Raw genomic sequence first — 23187 nt, forward strand, 5'->3', positions numbered from 1 at the left:
TTAATTGAAGCCTTTAATCAATACCTTGTGCTGGAAAATGTATGTATTAATCCCCAAAAGACAGTGATTTCACAGATAAAAATAGATACGGTACTCATGGTTTCTGAACCAATTCAAACTCCAAGTGAATGCGGGCATGACATATTTGGGTTTTCCTATTATCACACATCCTACAAGGTGTTTTATAGGAATTATTTGAGGGGGAAAACTCACATGCTGGCTGTGCAAATGAAAAAGGTTGACAACACATATGGAAAATACAATGTTCTTCCGACATTCAAATTCTACACTGCAAAAGTGATTCAGAGGCTGTGCTATGGATTGGAATTGTTCCCTGCGTGGATATATCCTGAACTAAGTGCCTATGAAACCCTATTGTGGCGTTCAGTGCTATATTTTATTCCTAAGTGTGTCACTTTTCCAGCGATACGTTATGACTTGGGTCGGCAGTCACTTCAGAGCCTTGTTGAATGGAGGAGGCTATCCCTCTTTTAGAAATTCTTTGTTAATTCTGATAAAAGCTTATATTCCTAACTGAGTTAAGAGGTGCGTGAAGGCAGTTTGAAGGATGGTGTTGTTTATATTGAATGCCTGCAGTCTCTGGATACTATGGGAATTTCTGTGGAAACTTTATTGAATTTTCCAGATAAAGCAAAGAAGTTAATTCAAAGAAATGACTGGGCACACCCCTATGATAGAGTGTCAAGTTCTCGTCTTTATGCTGATATTATTTCTATTTAAAAGGAACCTGGCTCCATTGAACCATACCTGAAACGCTTTCCTAATACTAGGAAGTGGAGAAAATACTGTATGTGCTTCAGGTTAAATGTGTTACCCACAAAGGAAATTCTTTATATTAGAAGTGGGCTCCCAGATGCACACGCTCATTGTCGACTCTGTAAATGCCTTTATAAAAAGAAACGCTACCACGTCTGCTGCTTCATTGTTTAGCATTGAGGCCACAGGGAATGGAATATTTTAGTAAATGCGTTACCAGCATATATTGGGTTCCTTTGGACCTCTTATGGTTGAACATTATGCATGGTTAGGTGTAGGCCTTTCTCCCACTATACAGGACACTCCATTCTAGCCGTGTTTAGGCTCATACGCTAATTGCATTGTTAGGTGTAGGCCTCTCGCCCACTATGAAGGACACTCAGATCTAGCTGTGATTAGTCTTATACTCTTATTGCATTACTAGATGTAGGCACTAGCTGTGTTTAGGCTTGGACTCAAGTTGCACTGCTAGGTGCAAACCTCTCCAAACCTACAGAACTCCCAAATCTGGCTGTGGGATACCACACTGTGAAAATCTTGTCATCATAGGCCCGCTCCACACTAAGATAGCTTTGACTACTAGCCTAGCACCACATCGATACCCACCCTACTGAGTCCTACACCACCAGATAATCAATCGCCCAACAACCCCCGGACAGGGCGCAGGTCAGGGAGACACTTATCCTATCAACTAAAGGACAGAAGGTACCCGATAACACCCGAATATAATCATTAGAGTAAACGCCAATAATCCCTAGCACAAGATACTACTGACGAACACCTGCCCTGTTAACTATACATCAAGACCCAAAATGCCACGACGCAGAAATGGACGCTGACAAAGAAAGCCGGATGACGCAACAACAAACAAGGACAAGCAAACCCAACTGTCCCCAGCAGAAGTTACATTGAATACAGGAAACACCCTGCCAAACATAGCCACCATCAGAACAAACAACGCTACCTCCAGAACAAACACTGTAAGAGAACAAACAACGATAACTCCAGAACAAACACTTTAATAGAAAAATTGTTATATCTTACACCCTACCTCGCATCAACAACAGAATCTCAAAATAACAACGACATGGAGACCTCAAGACAAACAAAAAACAATCCCAAACGAACAGAAAAAAGACAGGAGGACCAAAGAAGAGAGCGGGAAGACGCCAACCCCCTTACCCCATTCGTTACAAGAACAGAATAGCGCTGTAGATATCAACAACAGACCACACAAGACGAAGAAGCTCTAATAAACAGCAACCCAACCACTAACCTAGCAGACCGATTTAATGAAGAAGTTGTCGCTGATCCTCAACCAATCGGCACCGCTAGAGAAGCACTGCGATGCAACAGCCAAGCTACCAATCTAGCAGACCGCTTTAATGAAGAAGCAGCCTTCGCTGATCTTCATCTTCATCCTCATCCAATCAACGTCAATACAGAAACACCTCGACTGAACAATTACAAACGAAAACAAGGAACAACTGATAAACAAAACCACACACAAAAGATCCATTGCAATTTAATCAATGCGAGGTCGATGTCCAAACATGCCACCGAAATCTACGGCCTGCTATGTGTCATGCCCTCACGGAAGGTCTGGGATCAGTGGTGCCGCCATTAGGATGTTCCATCACATTGTAACCGTTATTGTATTCACGGTCTAGTTGTTTGTCTAAAGATGGCCGCCGCCCGGCATAGCAACAGTACCAGCACATCGGTGCGCTGCACCTTGGATTTTTCGGTGCGCCGATGCTCTCTCTCGCTCTCCTGTGTTGTGCCCGCTGCTCGTTCCTTCAGTGAGCCCGCCTTATCAGGAGTTCGGATTCCTGCACTTTTGTGGGAACCTTCGCTTGCCTTTTGCACTTGTGCTTTCGTTCTTTCCTTTCATTTCCTTTAATTCTGCGACTCTCGCCGCTACTTTCCTTTCCTTTCGCCTTGTCTGTCTGCTTTTTGTGTGTCCCTCGCACAACGGCTATGGTTTGTTCGGATATTCCGTTTCATACCTCGCCACTGCATCATTTCTCTCGGACTCCCTCTTCACAGTCCGCTTATCTGTTTTCCTGTTGTCTTTCCTCGCATTCCTTCCAGTCCGCTTACTTACAAGTCAGACCCTTCCCCTTGCAGGCTCACTCTGCTACCTAAGGCTATGCAACCATTTGCCTGCTACCTGCGACCTAAGGCTATTCAACCATTGCCTGCTACCCATTCACCAAAGTTCTGGGTAGGAACCGATTGCTACCATACTTACTGTGACTCCAGTCTCCATCATCTTCAGCCTGGAATCTCATCCTGAGGACTTACAGGGTTTTTCAGCCAGGAGGCTTTTCCCTGTTTTGGGGCTAGCTCCAGGGGACACCACGCTTTTGGTGAACTCCCTACCGACATCCCGAGTAGAGAAACCTTATTTACTCCAGAAGAAAGAAAAGAAGGGAAACACCAAACTAAAGAATCGTAGAAGGAAGAAGAGGAATCCAGAAGAAGAAAGTTCCACAGAAGACCCAGGTGAGGAGGAATGGAGGGAGGTTTCTTCGGATTCTGACACTATGTGATGGGAGTGTCGACATCCTATTTGTAACTGAAACATGGCTAGACGATAATTACAAGATCACCATCAACAACTGCCTGCCTGACAACTTTAAATGCGTCCAAGCAAACAGAAAAACCAAAAGAGGTGGGGAACCGGCAGTCATCCTCAAGGAACACCTGGCTATCAAACTGGAAGACCCGTTAAACGTGGGTAAATGTGAATCCCTAATCATATGCCCGTCAGTAAACCCCAAAACAAACCTGAAATTCATAATGATGTACAGACCACCAACATGCGACTCAACCTTCGTGGACACCTTCACGGAAGCAATCACATGCCTAGCCATTGAACACAATCATCTGATCGTCCTTGGAGACTTCAATATCTGGTTTGACGAAGAAACCACAACTACACAAAAAGTCAGCAAACCACTCTTCTCACTCTCCTTCTCCCTCTTCACCCGACTAATCTACCCCCCCCACATCCCCTTGTTACAGATCCGCCTGAGCGCCCGGACACCAACTGCGTTGGTGACGGTGCGCTATACAAATGCCTTTAACATTAACATGGCAAAACAGTTTCTCTGAATTTAGCTGTTCAAAGATTTTTAAAAACATTTGTAGACTTCGTAATTTGTTTTATTTTTCATTTTAAACGTTTTTCTTGTTAAGTATTGTAACTCAATCAAATTACTGACAACCTGTTCCTCCTTTGTATATCTCAATGGACTTAATTGCCATCAATCATTTTATTTTTTTATTGAATTGTTTCTCTTTTTTATGTCTGCTGGTGTGACTTTCGCTGAATTTTGTAAAGGAATTTATGGGTGTAATATTTACATTTCCTTTTATTGTTATAGAACGGAATATTTCAATCTGTTTTAGATATAATGTATTTTGTAAAGGTTTGGAAAAACCAACACAAATAAAGGATACAAAAAAAAAGATAGTACACTATTTGCAACAATCTGGGGCCACATGAAAATAGTTTACAGACTCCCCTAAGCAAGCACCTTCCTGGAAAACCTGCATTCTACCAATAGTCATCTTGAACCAGGGATGTCATTTCGGGGTCGCCAGATGTCGCAACTGCGACCTGTGTGGTTTCCCTTGCGACCTCTAAAAAAAAAAATGTTAATTTTAAAAAAACATTTTTTACAGTGCAAGCTGCTGGGCTGTGGCCAGCACCATGTGGCTCTTTTAGTTCTGGAGTGGCTAGCTTTCTTGTTCAGGCCCCTTAAAAAAAGAAGAAAAATAAGAACAGGAGTGCCACAAGTCTAACACTTTCAGCACTGACCCTAAATAAGAAAGAATAGGAATTCCAAGTATTGTATAGAAATCCAGAAAGACACATTAATTGCTAGACTCATTAAAGGTTTATTTCAGGCACACTTTAGGGGGTGAGTCACTGATTTAGTCCGTTCTTAAACGCCCTAACTCAGCCTTTCATCCTTCTGAGGTCAATAAATGAGTACCAACACAGGTTGGGTGATATTGGGTGTATATTTTTTCTATATAAAGCGCTTAAGCGTAAGTGCTATATAATAACACATTATCATTTGGTCATGGACGTCTGCTTGCATTCACAGTAAATTGGTAATATGGGCCTATAAACACTGATCTTAACGATGCATGTGGCGATCCATTCTTGTATGAAATGTGCATCACATTATAGCGATATCATAACCATATTTTTCGTATGTGTACAATGCTATGTGATGGCACTTCCTGTTTTGTCAACGGGTGAAAGGTTGTGCTCCATCGTTTCCCGCGATATCACTTCGGGCTGGGGTCAAATGACATCACTTCCTGTGATGTCACCAGGGGGGGTCAAGGGTCGTGTGATGTCACTTCCGCTACCCCTGGCATTTTGGTGAAATGACGTCCCTGTCTTGAACCTATACATAGAGTATCTGGGGGGCTCGCCTGAATGACAGACACCTCCCTGTTTCAATATTTAGATGATGCGTATTTAAACCTAAAAGTGAGCTATAGTGAAGAGCTACAATTATGGCTAGGCTCATTCAGTCCTGGAGGAAGAACTCTTATCTTAAACTCAATTTGTCTCAAACCGAGTTCATGCTGCTCAAAACTGCGACCAGCCAAGCACTAATCTGATCATGGCTTGCAAAACTCTGCCTGCAAGGATTCACAACAAGTGCCAAGCCACTGGGCCTCACTATGCAAAGCAGCCTCTTTCAAATAACCCAGAGCAGAAAGGCCCAAATGTCCTGGTACCAGTGCTTTAAGTGGGCTAAGAAATTGAGGGGGGGGGGGGTCATTTGGGGGCATGCTTTCCATGGTGGGCATGGCCTGAAAAGTACACAAACCATAGTAAGGTGCACAAACAAATATATAAATGTACCTAAGCATTTATATGTCTGTATGCATACCTTACTATGGTTTGTGTACTTTTCAGGCCATCTTTTATAAACTATAAACATAGACATATGTAACATATGTCTATGTTTATAAAATATGGCTTGAAAAGCACACAATTTAAGCCATCTTTTATAAAGCTTTGCCAACGGACAAAGACACCTCGAGCTTGGTGATCTGTGCTCTGCTCTGCAGAACAGATAGATCAAGGAGCCCATGGCATCTTTGACCCTCTGTGAGGCTGGGGGTTCCATGATCTAGTCTGTAAATTAGGTCACGGAGCCCCCAGGTTCGTGAGGGTCAGTGACCTGGAGACGGGAAACAAAGTGAACATAATTTCCTCTTGTGAGCCCTCACGTGAGGGGTCACACGAGGAAGTTACATTGACTAACTGCAGCGCCAGCCAGCCACAGCGTTGCTGAAACTGCAACTTCCAGTTTCAGCGATGCTGTGGCTGGCTGGCACTTCCGTCAGTCACACAGCCGCCTGACTTTAAAATGGCCAGTGCATCTCCCGTCGAGGCTTCGGTCGTGGCGGGATAATGTGTTCTGCCATGGCGTGGTGGGACCAGGGGGCCCCTCCAGGGCCCCGGCTCAGCACCACTTTTTGGAGACTGCGAGGGCTAAAGCACTGCCTGGTACCAATTAACACTAAGGTGCAAAATTAAGGCTTTCTGCTCATCCTCTGACTTCACACCTGGATGAGGCAACACACTCCCCTCAGTCATCCCAGCCACATCACTCACCCTTCTCAAGGCAGCACATTACGCCGCAGTCAGAGTAATCACTAGTCAAAAAACACAATCCCACTTCCCTACCTTAAGGGGGCAACACTGGCTGCCTGTACCAGCCCAAATAGTCTTTAAGATCGCCTGTGACACATAATAAAAGGCTGAGGCAACTCAAGTGTACCATACCTAGCCGACAAACTGGCCGTCTTGGGAGGCCAGAGCATTTCCCAAAGCCACAACATCTCGAGACCAGAAACAAAACTGTAGAAAAGAAAACGGACACAGGCCTTCCCCTGGTACGCGCCTGATCTCTGGAACCTTCTAGTGGCGCCACCATCCTTCCTTGCAGTTCAGGAAAAGGCTAGAGAGCCCCAATGCCTCCTGGCTAGGTTTCACTATTTAAACACCTTACATACAGGCTTAAGTTGAAGAGCGACACCTTGTTGGCTTAGGTAGTCTTCGTAGAATACGATATCCAACCACATTTTGTGGTTAGGCTTAATATATGTGGGCACAGGGTGGGGGGAGCCTTTCAGGAAGGTCTATCGGCATAACCCTTATACTCTATTTATCAGCTTAGCGCAGGAAATGCAATCCCTTGTGCACTTATTGTATAACCTTACATGCATGCGTATTTTTGATAGGACAAGGATATAAATACTGGATAACATGGCACATACAGAAGGGCATAATCTTGATTGGCATTTGGGCGTTAACAGCTGTACACAGGAAACCAAGTGTGCACGGGTGGCAGAAGCCCTGCAGTATACAGGGACTAAAACCAGCACACAAGACACCAAATTGTACACAGGAGGAGTAATGCCCACGATAAACATGAAATAAAAGGTGTGCAAAGTACCCTAAAATTGTGAACACCGTTTGTGATACCTATCAGATGGTCTGCTTTAAGCCAGCACAGAAGCCCTGGGCTCCAGGCTGCAGAGGAGAGAACACATGGACTGCATGTAACAAACAGCACACTGAGCGGGTGTAGCAATGGCCCTCTGCACTAGACTCTACTGACGCAAGATATGAGCGTTACTCTCAGGGGAAGCGTGATACCCCACTAGCTCTCAGAATCCTGCACAGGGCTCCAACTCTAGCAATATTGCATTTTAAAATTACCTTCAGGCTGAAGATGAAACTGTGGTCGTCCTGCAAAAAAAAAGAGAGGTGCAGTGTTAAACTCATTTTCAGTCAATCTGGGCACTATCACTTTGTGGCCCCGCACTCATGATCCTGTCACTGGACAATCCCTCGTGTATGCAACCAATACATGACTTCACCTGGAAGGCAATTAGGCAGTCTCTCTGTTCCTTAAAGCGTGAAGCACAGTGGGTACTACTAAGTGAGGGTCAGAGGGCTGCACTTTCCAAGCTTCAGTGAGCAGGTTATGTGTGAGGTGGCCTCAGCTTTACACCCTCGCAGAGGACTGCAGTGAGGGCCTGTTAGCACTATGTGGCAGTCTAGCTATCGCTGAAAAGGGCTGGTTACTCTGGGAAATGAAAGAGGAGATGATGTATGCCAGCCCTGACTGAAATGAAACGTTCCAGAGAAAGACCAGGCCAGGTGTGCTGCAGTTGGTGCATACCGATGTTAGTTAGGGGCGTCAAGTAGGGAGCGACTCCCTGTAGCCTGGTGAGTGGGTGCCATACAGTATCATGCCCTCTTACTGGAGAGAGGTGGGCAGGAATCTCCTGCTGTGTGTAAGCAGAGGGAGACTGGCCCTTCACCAGGGCGATCAGAACCTCTGACAGGATTTGGCTCCACAGCTCAGAGGAGCTGATGAAGACTGATTGTCCTCCTAGTTAGCTAGCGCCCCAGCCAGACAGACAAAGCAAGATTAACATAACAGACCTACACCCTCAAATGAAGGTCAAACATATTCTTTAAACTTTATTTTTTTTAAACTTGGTTTTATTAGCATTTCTAAAGAGAACCAGACATTTTTCAATATAGCAAAGACATGTATAACCTACATGAACAAGAATAGACTAAGGGCCTCATTACACGGAAGGCGGTGAGCCATGGCGCTATTAGCGCCATGGCTCATGCCGGTAAAATACCGGCACCGCCTTGGCGGAAAGGGGATTTACCGCCCCATTCCAAGGTTGGAGGGGCGGTAAATCCCCCTTCCGCCATTGCCCTTCCCCATTCCCATTTCTGCCCCATAGGGCTCTATGGAAATGGGGAAGGCGCTAATTACGACACCGCAATTTTGCGGTGCCGTAATTAGCTCCGAGGTCCCTTAGCGGGTTGGTTTTTAACGCCTGCAAAAAGCAGGCGTTAAAAAGCACCAACCCGCTAAGGGACCTCGTAGTAAGGCGGTAATGGTTAACGGTCACCGTTACCAGTATCGGTGGCCATTAACCATTACCGCCTTCCGTGTAATGAGGCCCTAAATCTCCCAACTCCCCCACCCCCACCCTTCCAACGTCTCGTTCAAATCAACATTTTATTCAATGGTGCAGTTTTCCTCAATCCTGGTCTCAGATCCAAAGGTTCTCATATTGTCTGTATATATATCGCTTGCGGCTCCTCTCCGAGGCCCTCCCCCCTCCTCTCCATTCCACTCCCCACACATACTGGATCAGTCTACGTGGCTGTCTTCCTGCAATCCCCATTTAAGCAATAGGGCAGATCATTAATTTAAACTTTAAATGCCACCAGGTAAGGATCTACCGCAAGAAGTAGGCATCAAACTATGCGTTTCTTCCCTTGCAAAAAGGGTGAACCCATACATCCCAAAAGGGTTCCTAGTGGGTCACTACTGAATAATAATGGATCATTATGCTCAAAGGTTAAAGGAACTTCAATAAAAGGCATGTAAGTTCGTTCTGAGGGCGTTCAATGAAATGGCTAAATAGTGCTAAATGGAGGTCTGCACACTGACATGGACGATGTCTTCCTATTCAATAAGTAACCACAAAAGTGATAGGTGGAAGTTTTTAATTAATCTGAACCACTGGCATTGCTCTGGGCAACCTTCCACACCACCGTTTTTTAGCCCGGCTGTCTGCGGCATTAAAAAAGGGGTCCAGCCATATGCAAATCAGTCAGGTACTGCCACCAATGGTAGCCCCCCAGCCCGAACTGCTAGGCCAGGTCCCCTCTGCATGGAAACACCAGACATGTTTCGGCCTTGTTGGGCCTCCTCAGTGAGGTGCTGTCACGACTGTGCCACTAGCACACCAATTGGCACCCATCGTGGACTATTTGGGACTCATTCATCTCTATAATACTCCCTGGATAATACCTATTCATATTTTTGTCCTTACTTTCTGTTTGCAAGACTTTGGTACTTTCTTATTTAATTTTGCAAACTACATGTTCCATAATGCACCTTACAGCAGTTCTCATTTTCTGGTTATTCCTATGCATCAGTGTTGGAACCACAATCACCAGAAGCCCTAGAGATCGGTGCTATTTTCACCTTCCCAGGACGAGGGAGGAAGGGAGAAGGCAGATTACCTTCAGGTGTACTGCTCCAGAGCCAGCTGCAGCCCAGGGCAGGGCAGTATTTAAGCAGCAGCCTGCAGGAGCACAGGTCTCTTGCATTGAGTTCACTCCCAGCCCTTTTTGCCTAGAGCCACGTTATTCTGCTGTGTCCTGTTGCTGTCGATACTGCGCCTGTTCCAGTGCCCGGTTCTCCCTGCCTGGCAGCCCAGCCACTCTCCTCTGCCTTCTGTCCTGCTCCTCTGGGCTCCCTGCCTTGCAGCCTGCTACTCACCTCTGCCTTCTGACCTGCTCCTCTGGGCTCCCTGCCCTGCAGCCTGCTACTCACCTCTGCTTTCTGCCCTGCTCCTCTGGGCTCCCTGCCTTGCAGCCTGCTACTCTCCTCTGCCTTCTGCCCTGCTCCTCTGGGCTCCCTGCCTTGCAGCCTGCTACTCACCTCTGCCTTCTGTCCTGCTCCTCTGGGCTCCCTGCCTTGCAGCCTGCTACTCTCCTCTGCCTTCTGCCCTGCTCCTCTGGGCTCCCTGCCTTGCAGCCTGCTACTCACCTCTGCCTTCTGTCCTGCTCCTCTGGGCTCCCTGCCTTTCAGCCTGCTACTCTCCTCTGCCTTCTGCCCTGCTCCTCTGGGCTCCCTGGCTTGCAGCCTGCACCTCTCCTCTGCCTTCTGCCCTGCTCTTCTAAGCTTTCTGCATTGCAGCTTGCTAATCTCCTCTGCCTTCTGCCCTGCTCTTCTGAGCGTCCTGCATTGCAGCCCTGCTCCTATATTGCAGTCATTGTTCCCTGTCTGCAGCCCCTTACTCTCTGCCTCCTATTATCTGGCTCCCTGCCTGTTGTTACTTCTTCCTTTCCTACAGACTGTGTTTCCCTGGCTTTAGCTTCCAAGTTCCAGTCCTGGGTTTCCTTTTATCCATCTTCTGTCCTGCCCTTGTTTTCCCACTTCAGAGCTACAGTTTCCCCATTATCTGTCTTCAGTCCTGCCCCTGGTTATTCCAGTCCATATTTACAGTTCCTGGTTACCTGTCTGCAGTTCTAGTCTTCTGTATTATTGCAAATTGATTCTTTTCTACTTGTTTTTCCCCTTCTGAACCTTGCTTACTTTACTGCCTATTTTGCCCTAGTTATTTTAGTTACCGTTCTTGTCCTCACTTGTGCTTCTGTTACTCCTTTGTTCAGAATTTGGCTGCAGGGGTTCCCAGCAGGCAATTTCTGCCCCTTCACGTGTCTAGTCTATAGTGAATTAAATGTAACAGTGTGTTGCGTTCTGTTCCCTCAGAGGGCATCCGCTGTAGGTTCCGGCTGGACCCATACCGGCTTGTCTCGTGTAAGTACACTCCTTGTTTGTGCCCTAGGGTCCAGACACAGATGCCACTCCTGCTTCCCCTTTCCATGGGCTTGCAAGGAGTGGTGCCTGTAAAAGTAACTTACACAGAGGCATTGAGCTTCCCTTATATCTGTGGGCAGTCTCTAGTCCAGCCTGTGTATACTCCCCTAGTGGGATTCCTCATCTTTTGTCCAGTGCATGGTCCCCATCCCTTTTTTGTTCACGATTGAGATCTGTCCTTTCTTCCTGTTCCGTCGTTCTGAATTACCTTGCCTGTCTTCATTCTTGTTTAACTTCCTGCTGTAGGCGCTTACCTGCCCCCTTACATCAGCACAGCCACCCATTACCTGGGTGCCCTGCGCAACATAGGACAGAATTCAAGAGCCAATAGATGTATGTCCCGTAGGCAGGAAAGGCACACCCCTGTGCACGTTAACTCGTGTGCTCTTATCGTCATCTTCTTCAGCAGCCATTTGAAATCTGATACAGAATGGCCGCCATCACCACCGTACGATCGGCGACCCTCGTTGCCTAGCAACACACCAGCATTTTAAACAAGCATTTCCGCCAGCAGGCGGAAGGAGCCGGCTGCAGCCCTTCCGGTGAAGGGCCGCGGCAAAGGGCCCTGTTTGTGCCTGTTAGCGCCACCACCCCTTTTACTATCACTTGCCTTTTGAGTACCTCCTTACATGCCCCTGCTCTACTCTTGGTAAATTGGCTATCCACGACTCCAAATTAACTGTCTGCCGCTGCTATAAACTGATCGCCTCCCCCATAGCATTACTCACGCAATCCATTCAATGCCCTGCTTTTGACCACTCTGATTGCGCTACCACTGTAATCATCTGCCCCTGCAGGGTTGTTCCCCTGAAACTGCAGCAGGCTCTCTGCTCTGTGCAGACACGCGGCACCCATCTTTTGATGCACTGACTCATTTCGTGCTCCACCACCAGCTGACATCCCACAGGCTGCATTTTATAATCTGCACGCACCTATCCGCTGAACTTCGACTTTACAGCACAACCGATGCTCCTACTGGTAACTGTACTGCCCCACCTATCTGTGTTCTTACATCGGTCTTAACCTGCCCACCCAGCACATACGGTATCACTGCCTCGATTGCCCTGCTTTACCTGTGCGTCCCCATTGATATTACTGCTTTGACTGCCCTGCCTTATCTGTGCTTCCCAATTGTTATTACTGCATTGACTGCCTTGCCTTATCTGTGCTTCCCCATTGGTCGCTACTTCTACCCACCTGGCACATATTGTACTACTCAAACCGACCACCACCCGTCAGTGTTCCAGTAACGCACACTTTGATACTCCTATCTTGTACCCTTCCCTTTAAATGCAATTACTCAATTTGCACGACCCCCTCTCACTAATGCATCTTCCTGGGACCAACAAGCACCAAATATCACTCACCATCAACACTCTTTTCCTCCTTTTCACTCTAACACTCCACTTACCCGGGCTCTCCCACACCATGCCTCCTCTTCACGCTTGAACTACTACTTTAACCCCCCAACTCCATTCTTCTTCAACCCCTTTGCTAGGCTCACCTCACTACCTAAGCACAACTAAATCATCACAGCACATCGCTCTACCCACCAGACTCTCAAGGCTAAGAGCTCGCTCAGAGCCAAATCACACTCCCACATCCCACTCCACACTCACCTTAGAAACCTCAGACTTAGCACCCGCACACCCTTCACAGCAACTCTCCCTCAACAGAAACTTTCAAACCCACCTGCCTGTTCTCCCCTCCTGACCCAGCTCCACCCGCTCACCACAAGCCCTCCACCGACACCAACTCACACACCCCCACCAACTGCAAATCCAGCCACACCACCGCCCTCAAATGTGCCCTAGTCAACGCCCGCTCTCTCCCTGCACATGCTCTAGAAATCAATGACCTCATCAGCTCCCCAGACCTCGATCTGCTAGCAATTACCGAAACATGGCTTCATGAAGCCTCTGGCCCAGCCATATCTCTCGCTCTACCTCCAGGATACACCATTATGAGACAGGACCGCAAGACATCCAAAGGTGAGGGCGTGGCTCTCATTGCTAAGGAGTCCCTGTCCATCAGACTCTGTAACCAACAATGGGAAAACAACGCTGACCTTGTGTATGCCAAGATCATGCTCTCCCCTAAATGCACTATACATTTCATTGTCACAAACAGACCACCTGGCGCAACCGCAGACTACCAAAAGCACTTTCTACATATTCTTGTAAACAACTTAAAAAGCTCCACCAAAACCCTCCTACCGGAGATCTAAATCTAGGCCTTCATGACCCCAAGGACAAACCTGCCACCTCACTTGCCAATGATCTCACCGACCTAGGGTTCTCCCACAAAGTCTCTGAGCCTACTCACTGCAAAGGTCGCTCCATCGACTGGATAGCTGACCATAATTGCACAGTTGCCATCACCAATATCTCAGCCCTCCCGTGGACAGACCACCATTGCAAGTCTACCACTAAAGTACTCTTGTACGCCCCACCAGCCAAAGTCAGAAGTTCCAAAAATCTTAACAAAGAGAACCTCCTTCCTTTTCTTGGCATCCCCAATCTCAAACCACCCTTTGCCAATGACCCCACAGTACTCGCTAACATTTACTCCCTCACCCTCACTAACGCTATTGAGTCCATAGCTCCCCTAGAGAATAAGAAAGAAAATAATTCCATGCACTCCAACTCCTGGTTCACAGAAGAGCTAGCAGTTCTAGGTAACAACAAATGCCTGGCCTTAGCTAAGTGGCAATCCTTGCTGAACCTCTCAACCCTGACAGAATTCAAAACCAGCTCCTCGACGTACAAAAAAGCAATCTTTAAAGCTAAGTCTGAATCCTTCATCCTAAGAATAACCAATGCCAATTCCAAAACCAAGGAAATGTTCTCAATCTTCAAAGATCTCATCACCCCGCCCACCAAATCCGACGAAATATCCAAAGATGAAGCTTGGTGCTCTAGCATTCAAGCAGCCCTCCTCAATAAAATCAAGCTCCTTCAAGAAAAAATCCACTCTTAACGCAAAGCCTTACCTAAACAGGGACACCTCCCATCCCTTAACCCATCCACTCATAATCCGGATACCCCACTCTTCTCATTCAGAAACGTCACAGAAAAGGAAGTTGCAGATCTACTCCAACACATCAAACCCTCCACCTGTAAAGGAGATATCTATCTGCCTGCTTGCCGTCATCAAAGACTGCACCATCGCACTAACCCCCATTATCACTGCTTTCATCAACGCCTCCTTCTCCACAGGAACTGTACCTCCAAGCCTCAAAGAGGCATCGGTGCGCCCCCTTATAAAGAAACCCTCCCTTGATCCTACTTGCCCCAACAACTACCGCCCCATCACCACAGTCCCATTCCTCCTAAAAATTCTTGATAAAGCTGCACACACACAAATCCAACACTACCTAGAAGCCAACGCCATCCTGGGTAGCAGACAATCCGGCTTCCACAAAGGTCACGGCACAGAAACAGCCTTACTACATCTCAAAACCCAAATCACCAACATCATGGATAAGGGCAAACCAGCCTTTCTGCTTCTTCTTGATCTTTCAGCAGCATTCAATCTGGTAGATCACAACATTCTGACCTCCCACCTCTCCAACGCAGCCCACTTTTCCTAAGAAACACCTCTTGGATAACCTCCTTCTTAGAAGGCAGAGCCATGAAGGTTTACTCCGATCCTGCCAATGCAGCTCCTGACACCATTCACTGCGGAGTGCCCCAAGGATCCTGTACGGCACCCACCCTCTACAACCTATTTACTAAGCCTCTGTTTGACCTACTCGATTTACTCGGCATAGCTTATACGAACTATGCCGATGATACGCAAGTACTACTCCCCCTCTCCGGTGACTAGGACCATCACGGAGCAGCCCTTCACCAAATCTACACCACCATCCAAACCTGGATGGCAATCAATGGTCTCTGCCTTAACAGGGATTAAACCGAGATCATACTCCTTGGCCCTAAAGAAATTCTGCCTAAACTTAACAAAAAATATGACAATTTCAACACCACTAACATTCCTGTCTCCACCTCTGTAAATCCCTTGGTGTCCACCTTGACTCGACCCTCTCAATGAAACGACAGGTTAGCGCCATTGCTTCAGCTTCGGCCCACACCACTAAACTCATAAATGCCATTAAACCTTTCTTAACCCCACCAAACTGCCTCTCTATCGCCCGAGCCACAATTGGAGCCAAGCTGGACTACTGCAATGCCATCCTTGCAGGCACCTTAGCCAAAAACATCAACAGGCTACAAATCGTGCAGAACAACGGGCTCCGCGCAGCACTCAGCATTCCCAAAAGAGAACACATCACTCAAGCCAGGCGAGCCGCTCACTGGCTACCCATCATGGAACGTGTCAATTTCAAAATCCTTACCATCACACACAAATGCCTGAGCCACACTGCTCCACCCTACCTAACTGATACCATCAACAGAGCCACCTCTACCCGTCCTAAAAGAAGTCACCATGCCACCCAACTACAAGTCCCACTCATTAAAAGAGTTAATGCTGAAGGTCTAAGCTTCCCACACATAGTGCCCAAACTCTGGAACGCACTCCTCAGTGAGCTCCGAGCAGAGCCGTCCCTCCTCATTTTTCGCAAAACCCTCAAAACCACTCTGTTCAACTAACTCCTCAGGCTTTCCAAACTCATCAAGCAGAATCTGTAACCTTACCCCACTGCTTCCTAGGTAACCGCAATGCTAAGCATGTAATTAATTTTACTGTACCTACTGTAACCACTTTGCATATTATGTATGCCCATGTAACCAATAAGCTAAACTGCCTTTGTAACCACCAAGCTAAGCTGCTGCATGTAACCGCTATGTAACCGCTATGCACACCTCTTTCCTGTAACCAGCAAGTCTTCCTGTAACAGTAACAGCGCCACAATGCCTAAGGGCTGCTGTGCGCTATAAAAATGCAAATAAATAAATACATACATACATACATACATACATACATACATATACATACATACATACATACATACATACATACATACATACATACATACACAGAGCTAAAATGCTTTCCTTTTGGTTGAAGAAACCTCTGCCTAAATCTTAAGTTTTCATAAAGACAGCAAACAAAACCCCTAGTTTAAAAGACAGACTAGTCATAGAAAACAAATGTTTGTAAGCACAGTACTACACTCACTGGCTCTCTGACCCTTCTATGTTAAACTACTATGACATTTGTAATTATGATCCGCAGGCCGTATCTGTAGAAGAACTGCAGCAATATAATGAATTCCTGCAGATTTTGTTAGCCCAAACAGTGGAAAACACTCATGTGCTTTCTGGCATTTCTTCTGACACTGCATTCGACTTTCAGCCTGTGCACAAACCTTGTACTCCTTTATCTCGGGCTGCCATGTCTCAGGCCCAATGTCTTAACACTGCTGCAGCCAAAGATCTTTCACTCATTGTGGTGGACTTGCAACCAGAGTATGTAATGGGGATTTCAGTGGCACAAGTTGTTTGCTCGGGACCAGCTTGGCTAGCTACACAATATCCCCAGACTGCTAATAACACTCATTTAACAGGACAAGGCATTCAGTGTCCTGAGGTTAGTGCAGCTGGTCCTGTGTACAAAAGACCAATACATACCATAGGATTTCGTAATGCTTCCCCAGTAACTACTAACCACAATAACTCAAAAGTCAGTCTTCACATTTCAACACATTGCTCTTCAGCTACACCAGAGTCTGACATTGCAGGTCTGGAAAATATCGCAGGAACATATCAGTTACAGAAACAGCCCTTGTACCTTAAAGGAGTAGTGCACTCAAAAATATTATTGTCCCGAGCGTTGGGGCATGTGTTTTTAAGCATACGTTGATCGATCGTAAAAACATTTCCTATGCACCTTACCGTGGGTTTGCCTCACTTTTACACATGCGAAATCAGGCAGCAGGGCGCAGCCATCTTGTGCTAATCTTATCCGTTGCCGCATCGCCCTAAGCTCAAGTGCCCTATCAGCACTAAATCATATGCCCCGCCCCTGAAGCTGACATCACCATTCCTAGCGATATTCTCTGCCTATCTCTGTGACGCTACTGTGCAGCGTAGCCAAACCCGCCCGGTCATCACCTACGTCCTGACGTCAGTTGACGCAGAACCCGGAATATCAACACACATCCTCTCACAGCACAGCACGTCACATCCCAATTCTGAATACAAAACACTATCTTTAAAGGAAACTGCAATACTCTGCAATTTATCATTTATAATGTGCTTTTATTTTACAATAAACGCTCAGAGAACATCCGCTGATTTCCATAATCAACCCATTTGTGTGTTTCTTTCTTTGTTCTCGATACACACATGTTTATCGTGAGTCACAAGGTGTTCCTTTGGGTATAAGCGCATTGGACGCACCGTGATTCGCAAGGCTTCGGCATCAGCTTGTTGCTAGACCACTGTAAACAATGTCAAGTTACTCCTTATTGCCGGTACCGCGAAAGGGCATATGGGCCCGGGGCAATCGTCCCAAATCAACGTGATAGTCATCCAGCCATTGAGGTGTATCAACAACTGGCAGCTGAAGAAGCCATCAATTGGTATCTGGAAATGATGACATTCGCAGAACGGCAGGATGTATCTGTGTAGAAAACTACAGAAATGTGTCTCACTAGCCGTTCTTTATTGTGATCGATCCATTACTTATGCACCGTGTGACAACTAATGATGAACACAAACATGAAACAATGCAAACACAGAGAAAACAATGTGCAATGTTGGAGTCTACGATGTGCTTGAGAAGTTAGAACTATGCAGTATGTTTAGCTCGCAATGGGATGCCGATGCGGAAGTTGACGGAAGAATTTGAATAACAGATAGATGGCATTTTAAAGTAACATTAGCCTAGAATTGGGCGTTGGTGGAACCTGTGCGAACCCAGACGTGGACTACATGCATTTCGGTGCTGGACTGCCCATGGGCCTGGGACAAATACAAGTGCACGCCGGTTGTCTCTGCGTGTCCTCACAATATGCCAAAAACAACAAGCCATTGCAATGTTAGCCAGCCAGCCATAATGGTCATAAAATGAAACCTTGACTCCTTTGTCTACAAATTGGTCTACAGTAGAACGTACATAATATTCGCCATTTCCATTCTCTCGGCGTAACGCAGAGTGTCCGTTCAGATAAGCAAATTTTCATAAAATGAAATTACATGTTCCTTTGTCCAGTTTTGGAATGCTGAACCTTATCATATTTGACGGTTTTACATACCTCCCCCGATTCCTTTGCTTTCCTTATGAATCCTCCCTTTATTCCAGGGTCAAAAAACAATACAAGGGTTTATGCTTAGCTTGCTTTTGGTAAATGAAAGCCACAAACTTACTCGGTAGGACGCGTGGGAGTACAAAGCTCAAAGCAGTGATCTTGGGTCCCATGGCATCAATTCCCCCGTGCAGACCACTGTGGCATTTTGAATATTTATGAAAAACAAAGTAATTGTTTGCTGGCATACACCAATGCCGGTCGAAATTTTATTTTTGCAAAACACTTTATGCAAACACTCACCAGTCATAAACCACCTGTCAGCTGAGGCTGTCTCCTGTTATCGGCAAGCGCCGAGCACAGGGAGCACCAACAGCCCCCACCTTTGCAAATGCTGCGCTCAGCGAACACTGACAACCCCCACCTTTTTACTCCGGCGCCTGTGTCAGACAGCGTATTTCTCACGGCTGGTTTACCGTGAAGTGTTACAATTCAAACAGTGTATTGGTTTGTCTTCCTTCCTCTGAGCTCATCACCCCTCTGTCTGACCGCTCTGCGACCCATCTGATTCTGCAAATCTAGTCTTGCTCCTCATCTATACCCCAGTGACAGTGATTTATGCCCTCATATATCTCACCTTATACTAAAACCTATAACTCCAGCGTCTTCAACCTCAAAGTGCGGGGTACATCTTTCCCACTGATAAGGTCTTGGAAGAGCAGTACCCCTGTACCCCCACCCCTGCAATCATTTGGAAATGGAATGTGTTTGATCTAATGTTTGACAGAGCGCTCTCAGGGCAGCAGAGTGCTCTTTATGCTTAATCTCTATAAAGACTTGTTTCTTCTCAATGCCACTCTCCTGGTCTCATTCCCTTATGGATGTGTACAATTATTATTATATATTGTGTTTTTTGGAATCTGCGCATTCAGAACCAACCCCTGTACCACCTCAAATTCACCTCCCATATACCTAATCAGGAGTGCTCAAACAGGCACTTCTTGCAAAACAAATTGTCAAACAGGATACATTTGGAAAAACATTTTTTGTATGCTTTATTTGGACAATTTATACTTTTGATAGCTTTGAAATTCAAGTTGCATATGTTTCCATTGGTCATGTACAATGTATAAAAATTGTTGAACATACAAATAGCAGCTAATCATTTGTAGCGGGAAGTGAACTGTTCCACGAGGTCTGCTTTCGGTGGAGAGGGCACGTTTGCAATGTTTTGTGCCAATGTATGTGTCCTAGGAATCAAACCATGAACGATTCCATGAGTATGCATGGTCAACACAGTCAACGTCAGATCTTTCACGAAATCGAATTCCATTTCCTGCTATATTGGCGTGACCACCCATGTTTTGTTTCTTTTTCCAAAGGCCATTTCGTAATGAAGCATCCCCAATTTTACAGCAGTTCTAGATTGTTGTCTGCCTATGTTTTCGTTATGCGCTAATAATGCAAGTAGTGTGCGAAATTCCATACCCTGTATGCCGAAATGCAATCTGTTGGGCCGGTACTTTAGGCACATATTGTGGAACCCCTCCAAATCTCCTGTGTGACAGAATTCTGTGAGTCCCTTCAGATAGAGTTTTATCAAACTTCTCAAGAGCTTTGTGTGCAGGTGAAGATGGAACCAACCACTTCTTCTTGCGTTCCTGCTCCTCCGATAAAGGTCCATGTTCACATTGGTGAAAATGTTGGTTTTCTGTCCATGAGTGAACGTTGGAGCAGTGGTGCATCAATGAGCGCAATTTTTCGAGTAGAATTTCCACCCATCACTAGTTTTGGAGCTCCACCAAAGATGGTTGCTGAAAGACTGGGCCCACTGTAAAATATTTTCAGAACCCTTTTTTTTACCAGCAGCTGCGATTTTTTTATTGATTGATTTAGCTACGTGCCAGACATCAAATTGATGGCGAATGTTTGGAAATTATTCGCGCATGACCTTGGCAATTGAAACATGTCTGTTGGTTGCTATGAGGTCTATTTGCATTCCCCTCTATTGGAGATCTTGCTGGGATTTTATAAAGCCATGTTTCTCCATGGCCACTGAGGATTTACATTCGGACACCTGCACCACCACAGAACTCACTATTTTGTTTAGTGTCCATGTCGTGAAAGTAGTATGTGCAGTACGTTGCAAAAAATCCGGGGTGGTCAGACTGTCCATCGCCAGCTAGCCTGAACCGTTTGCCAGAGAATTTCCGTTCAATTGACATTCGTTCCATTTTCCAGGCTTCACTGATAGCAGGGAATAAAAATTCACATTGATATTTTAAATACTGCGTTTTAGAGAGGAACTGAAGTCCCACAAATGCACAGAAACTGGACAACTTACTAAAGGTCGAACCACTGAAAAGCAAAGCTGATGCACACAGTAGATTTCCAGCTGGTACTTTGTCCAGTATAGGGTGAGCGGACCATGAAAATGGTGCATGGAGCAGGGCACAGGTGGCTTTGATTTTCAGGTTTGTGCCTTGTGATACACAAGTAACATTCACCAATGGCTTCCCGATTTCTTCCCCCTCACTGGATGGACACATTTCAGCATCAGTGTAATCCGTAGTAGGTAGTTGTCGAATACAATGTATTTCTGCTCGTTAACTAGACTATCGTCCTGCATACATGTGGTTTCTGTCTCAAATGGGGTGGACATAGACTGCCCAGACTGAAGTCGAGATCTTTGGCAAGTTCCTCGGTCAGTTCCGTTGAGGCTTCAGTCTCTGTTATTTCATCTTGTGTTAATTGCTCACAAATTGGAGAAACCATCAATGTTGATGGTTTATTGGGTGGCCCTTTTTTTGCGGGTGTAGATTGTGTGAAGGGGTCAGTGAGTAATTCAAAAGCATCTTCCTTATATTCAGTTTCATCTTCATCTTGTCCAGATCTCGCATTGTAGCAATGTTCCAACAACACTTTGCTTGCTTCGCCGGTCACATTCCATTCATTTTCTGGCCATTGGGCATAAGCATCTCAAATCTGCTTATTGACTGGACCACGCTGCGCCTCAAATAATAGTTGCTCCATGTGAAATTTGTTTGGCAAGCAGCATCTTTGGTTTCATTTGTTGTCTGTGTGCTCATAGTTCTTATGCTTCTGGGCCTCTAGTAGATGGGTTGTAAAAATATGTTCAATGTAAATCCAACATACAGTATATACCACTTTAGATAAAAAAATACATGTTATGAAGACAACACCAGCACAAAACACTTTTCGCAAAGGAAATCGTGTGTAAGTTACCCTTGTTTTCTTGAATTTCTGTGCAAGCATCTTCTTCGTCTGTGCAAGCGTCTTCTTCGTCTGTGCAAGCGTCTTCTTCGTCTGTGCAAGCATATTCTTCGTCGACCGCACCAGCAAGCTGGTCCACCACCTCAGATTCATGTACCTCCTCTTCTAATTCACCTCCTTGTATACATCCCTTGAATCGAATATTTTTTTTTTTTTTAAAAAGAAAAACAGTGTACGTCATTTAGTCAAAATAGACATTTCAAATTTCAACTGATTTATGGCAAGTGTCCTGGATCAGAGATCACCATGCAAAACAAACTGATTATAATGTTGCACTCAAGCATTTTGCATTGCATTCTGCATTAGGGTACAAATTCTAGCGTTACAACTGTAATGATAAAAGTGTGAATCAATGCACGTTTATATGAATGTCACGGTCTAACAGTATCCGATGTAGGATTTACTTTCTTTCATTCAATGGAACTGTCAGTACGCATACCTCATACTCTGGAACAACTCCAAAGGATGATGTAATTGTAGTTGAGGTGCCATCATCACCCTGTAACACAGTACTTGTTTTAGTATGGATGAAAACAGTGAAATTGAATAGAGACCATTGGATGCAGACAATGGTACAAATAAATAAAAACACATAAATTAAACATTATGTAAACAATATGAAATACGTAAACTATTTCATATTATTTAGAATTCCAGGTATAATACATACGTGTAATCATAAAACTATCTGATAGGCGCTCAAAGTGGTTGTGGACTCCGGGAAAGAAATGGATGTAGAATCTTGCTCCTTCATTTTCAGTGCATTGACACGAAGTGGTAAATGGAAAATTTGATTTGCATTAGATATGTGGGAAGATCCAACTGTCAATAATGTGAACTCTGCAAGTCTGTATGGCACACCATTGGTATAATAGACATGTCAGTGATGTAGCTAGTACCGAGGGTCTGTGCTGCAGTCAATATGCTCACCTAAATGAATTGACATGTCAAGCAACCGATTACGATAAGATTATGCTTATTTCGAAGTGCACTATTGCATAGTCATCTCTGATGCTCATAAAACCAGGGACAGATGTCTAGCAAAATGTTGTATAGTTATAAAGTAATACAATCTGGTAAATATGCAAAGTTGAGTAAGAAACATTTGCACCAAAAGCACCAATCCGTTAATGTAGTTACCTGTTCGGTACCCCAAGGCCTACAGCTAATTCATCATCTACAGCTAATTCATCAGCGTGAACTCACCTGGTCGCTCGTGTGTATTAATAGAGTTGGAATTGCGTTCGGAAGCAATTTACGTGAGGTTCTGAGTCAATGCTTTTTGTGTACTGCGATGGGTTGTACATATCCGTGGTAAAGTGCAGGCTGCAGATGCGGTATCTATCGCCCTTCAAGTCCGCGAAGACAGCCAGGGTTCTAGATTCAAGCTCGTCCGTCGCAAATCCACAATATCTGACCCATTCTCTT

At 45.5% G+C, this 23187-nt stretch overlaps 1 protein-coding gene across 1 annotated transcript in view; it reads right to left on the reverse strand.

Annotated features, from left to right (window-relative positions):
• The window catches only part of LOC138522037 (H-2 class II histocompatibility antigen, E-S beta chain-like), a 228372-nt gene that overhangs the window by 12626 nt on the left and 192559 nt on the right, over positions 1-23187 (reverse strand). Inside the window, exon 5 of the mRNA XM_069635259.1 lies at positions 7544-7573. Coding sequence (XP_069491360.1) covers positions 7544-7573 — 30 coding nt within the window. The remainder of the gene's footprint in view (positions 1-7543; positions 7574-23187) is intronic.

Source organism: Ambystoma mexicanum, chromosome 13 (assembly GCF_040938575.1).
Source record: "Ambystoma mexicanum isolate Mex_15411 chromosome 13, UKY_AmexF1_1, whole genome shotgun sequence".
NCBI lineage: Eukaryota > Metazoa > Chordata > Amphibia > Caudata > Ambystomatidae > Ambystoma > Ambystoma mexicanum.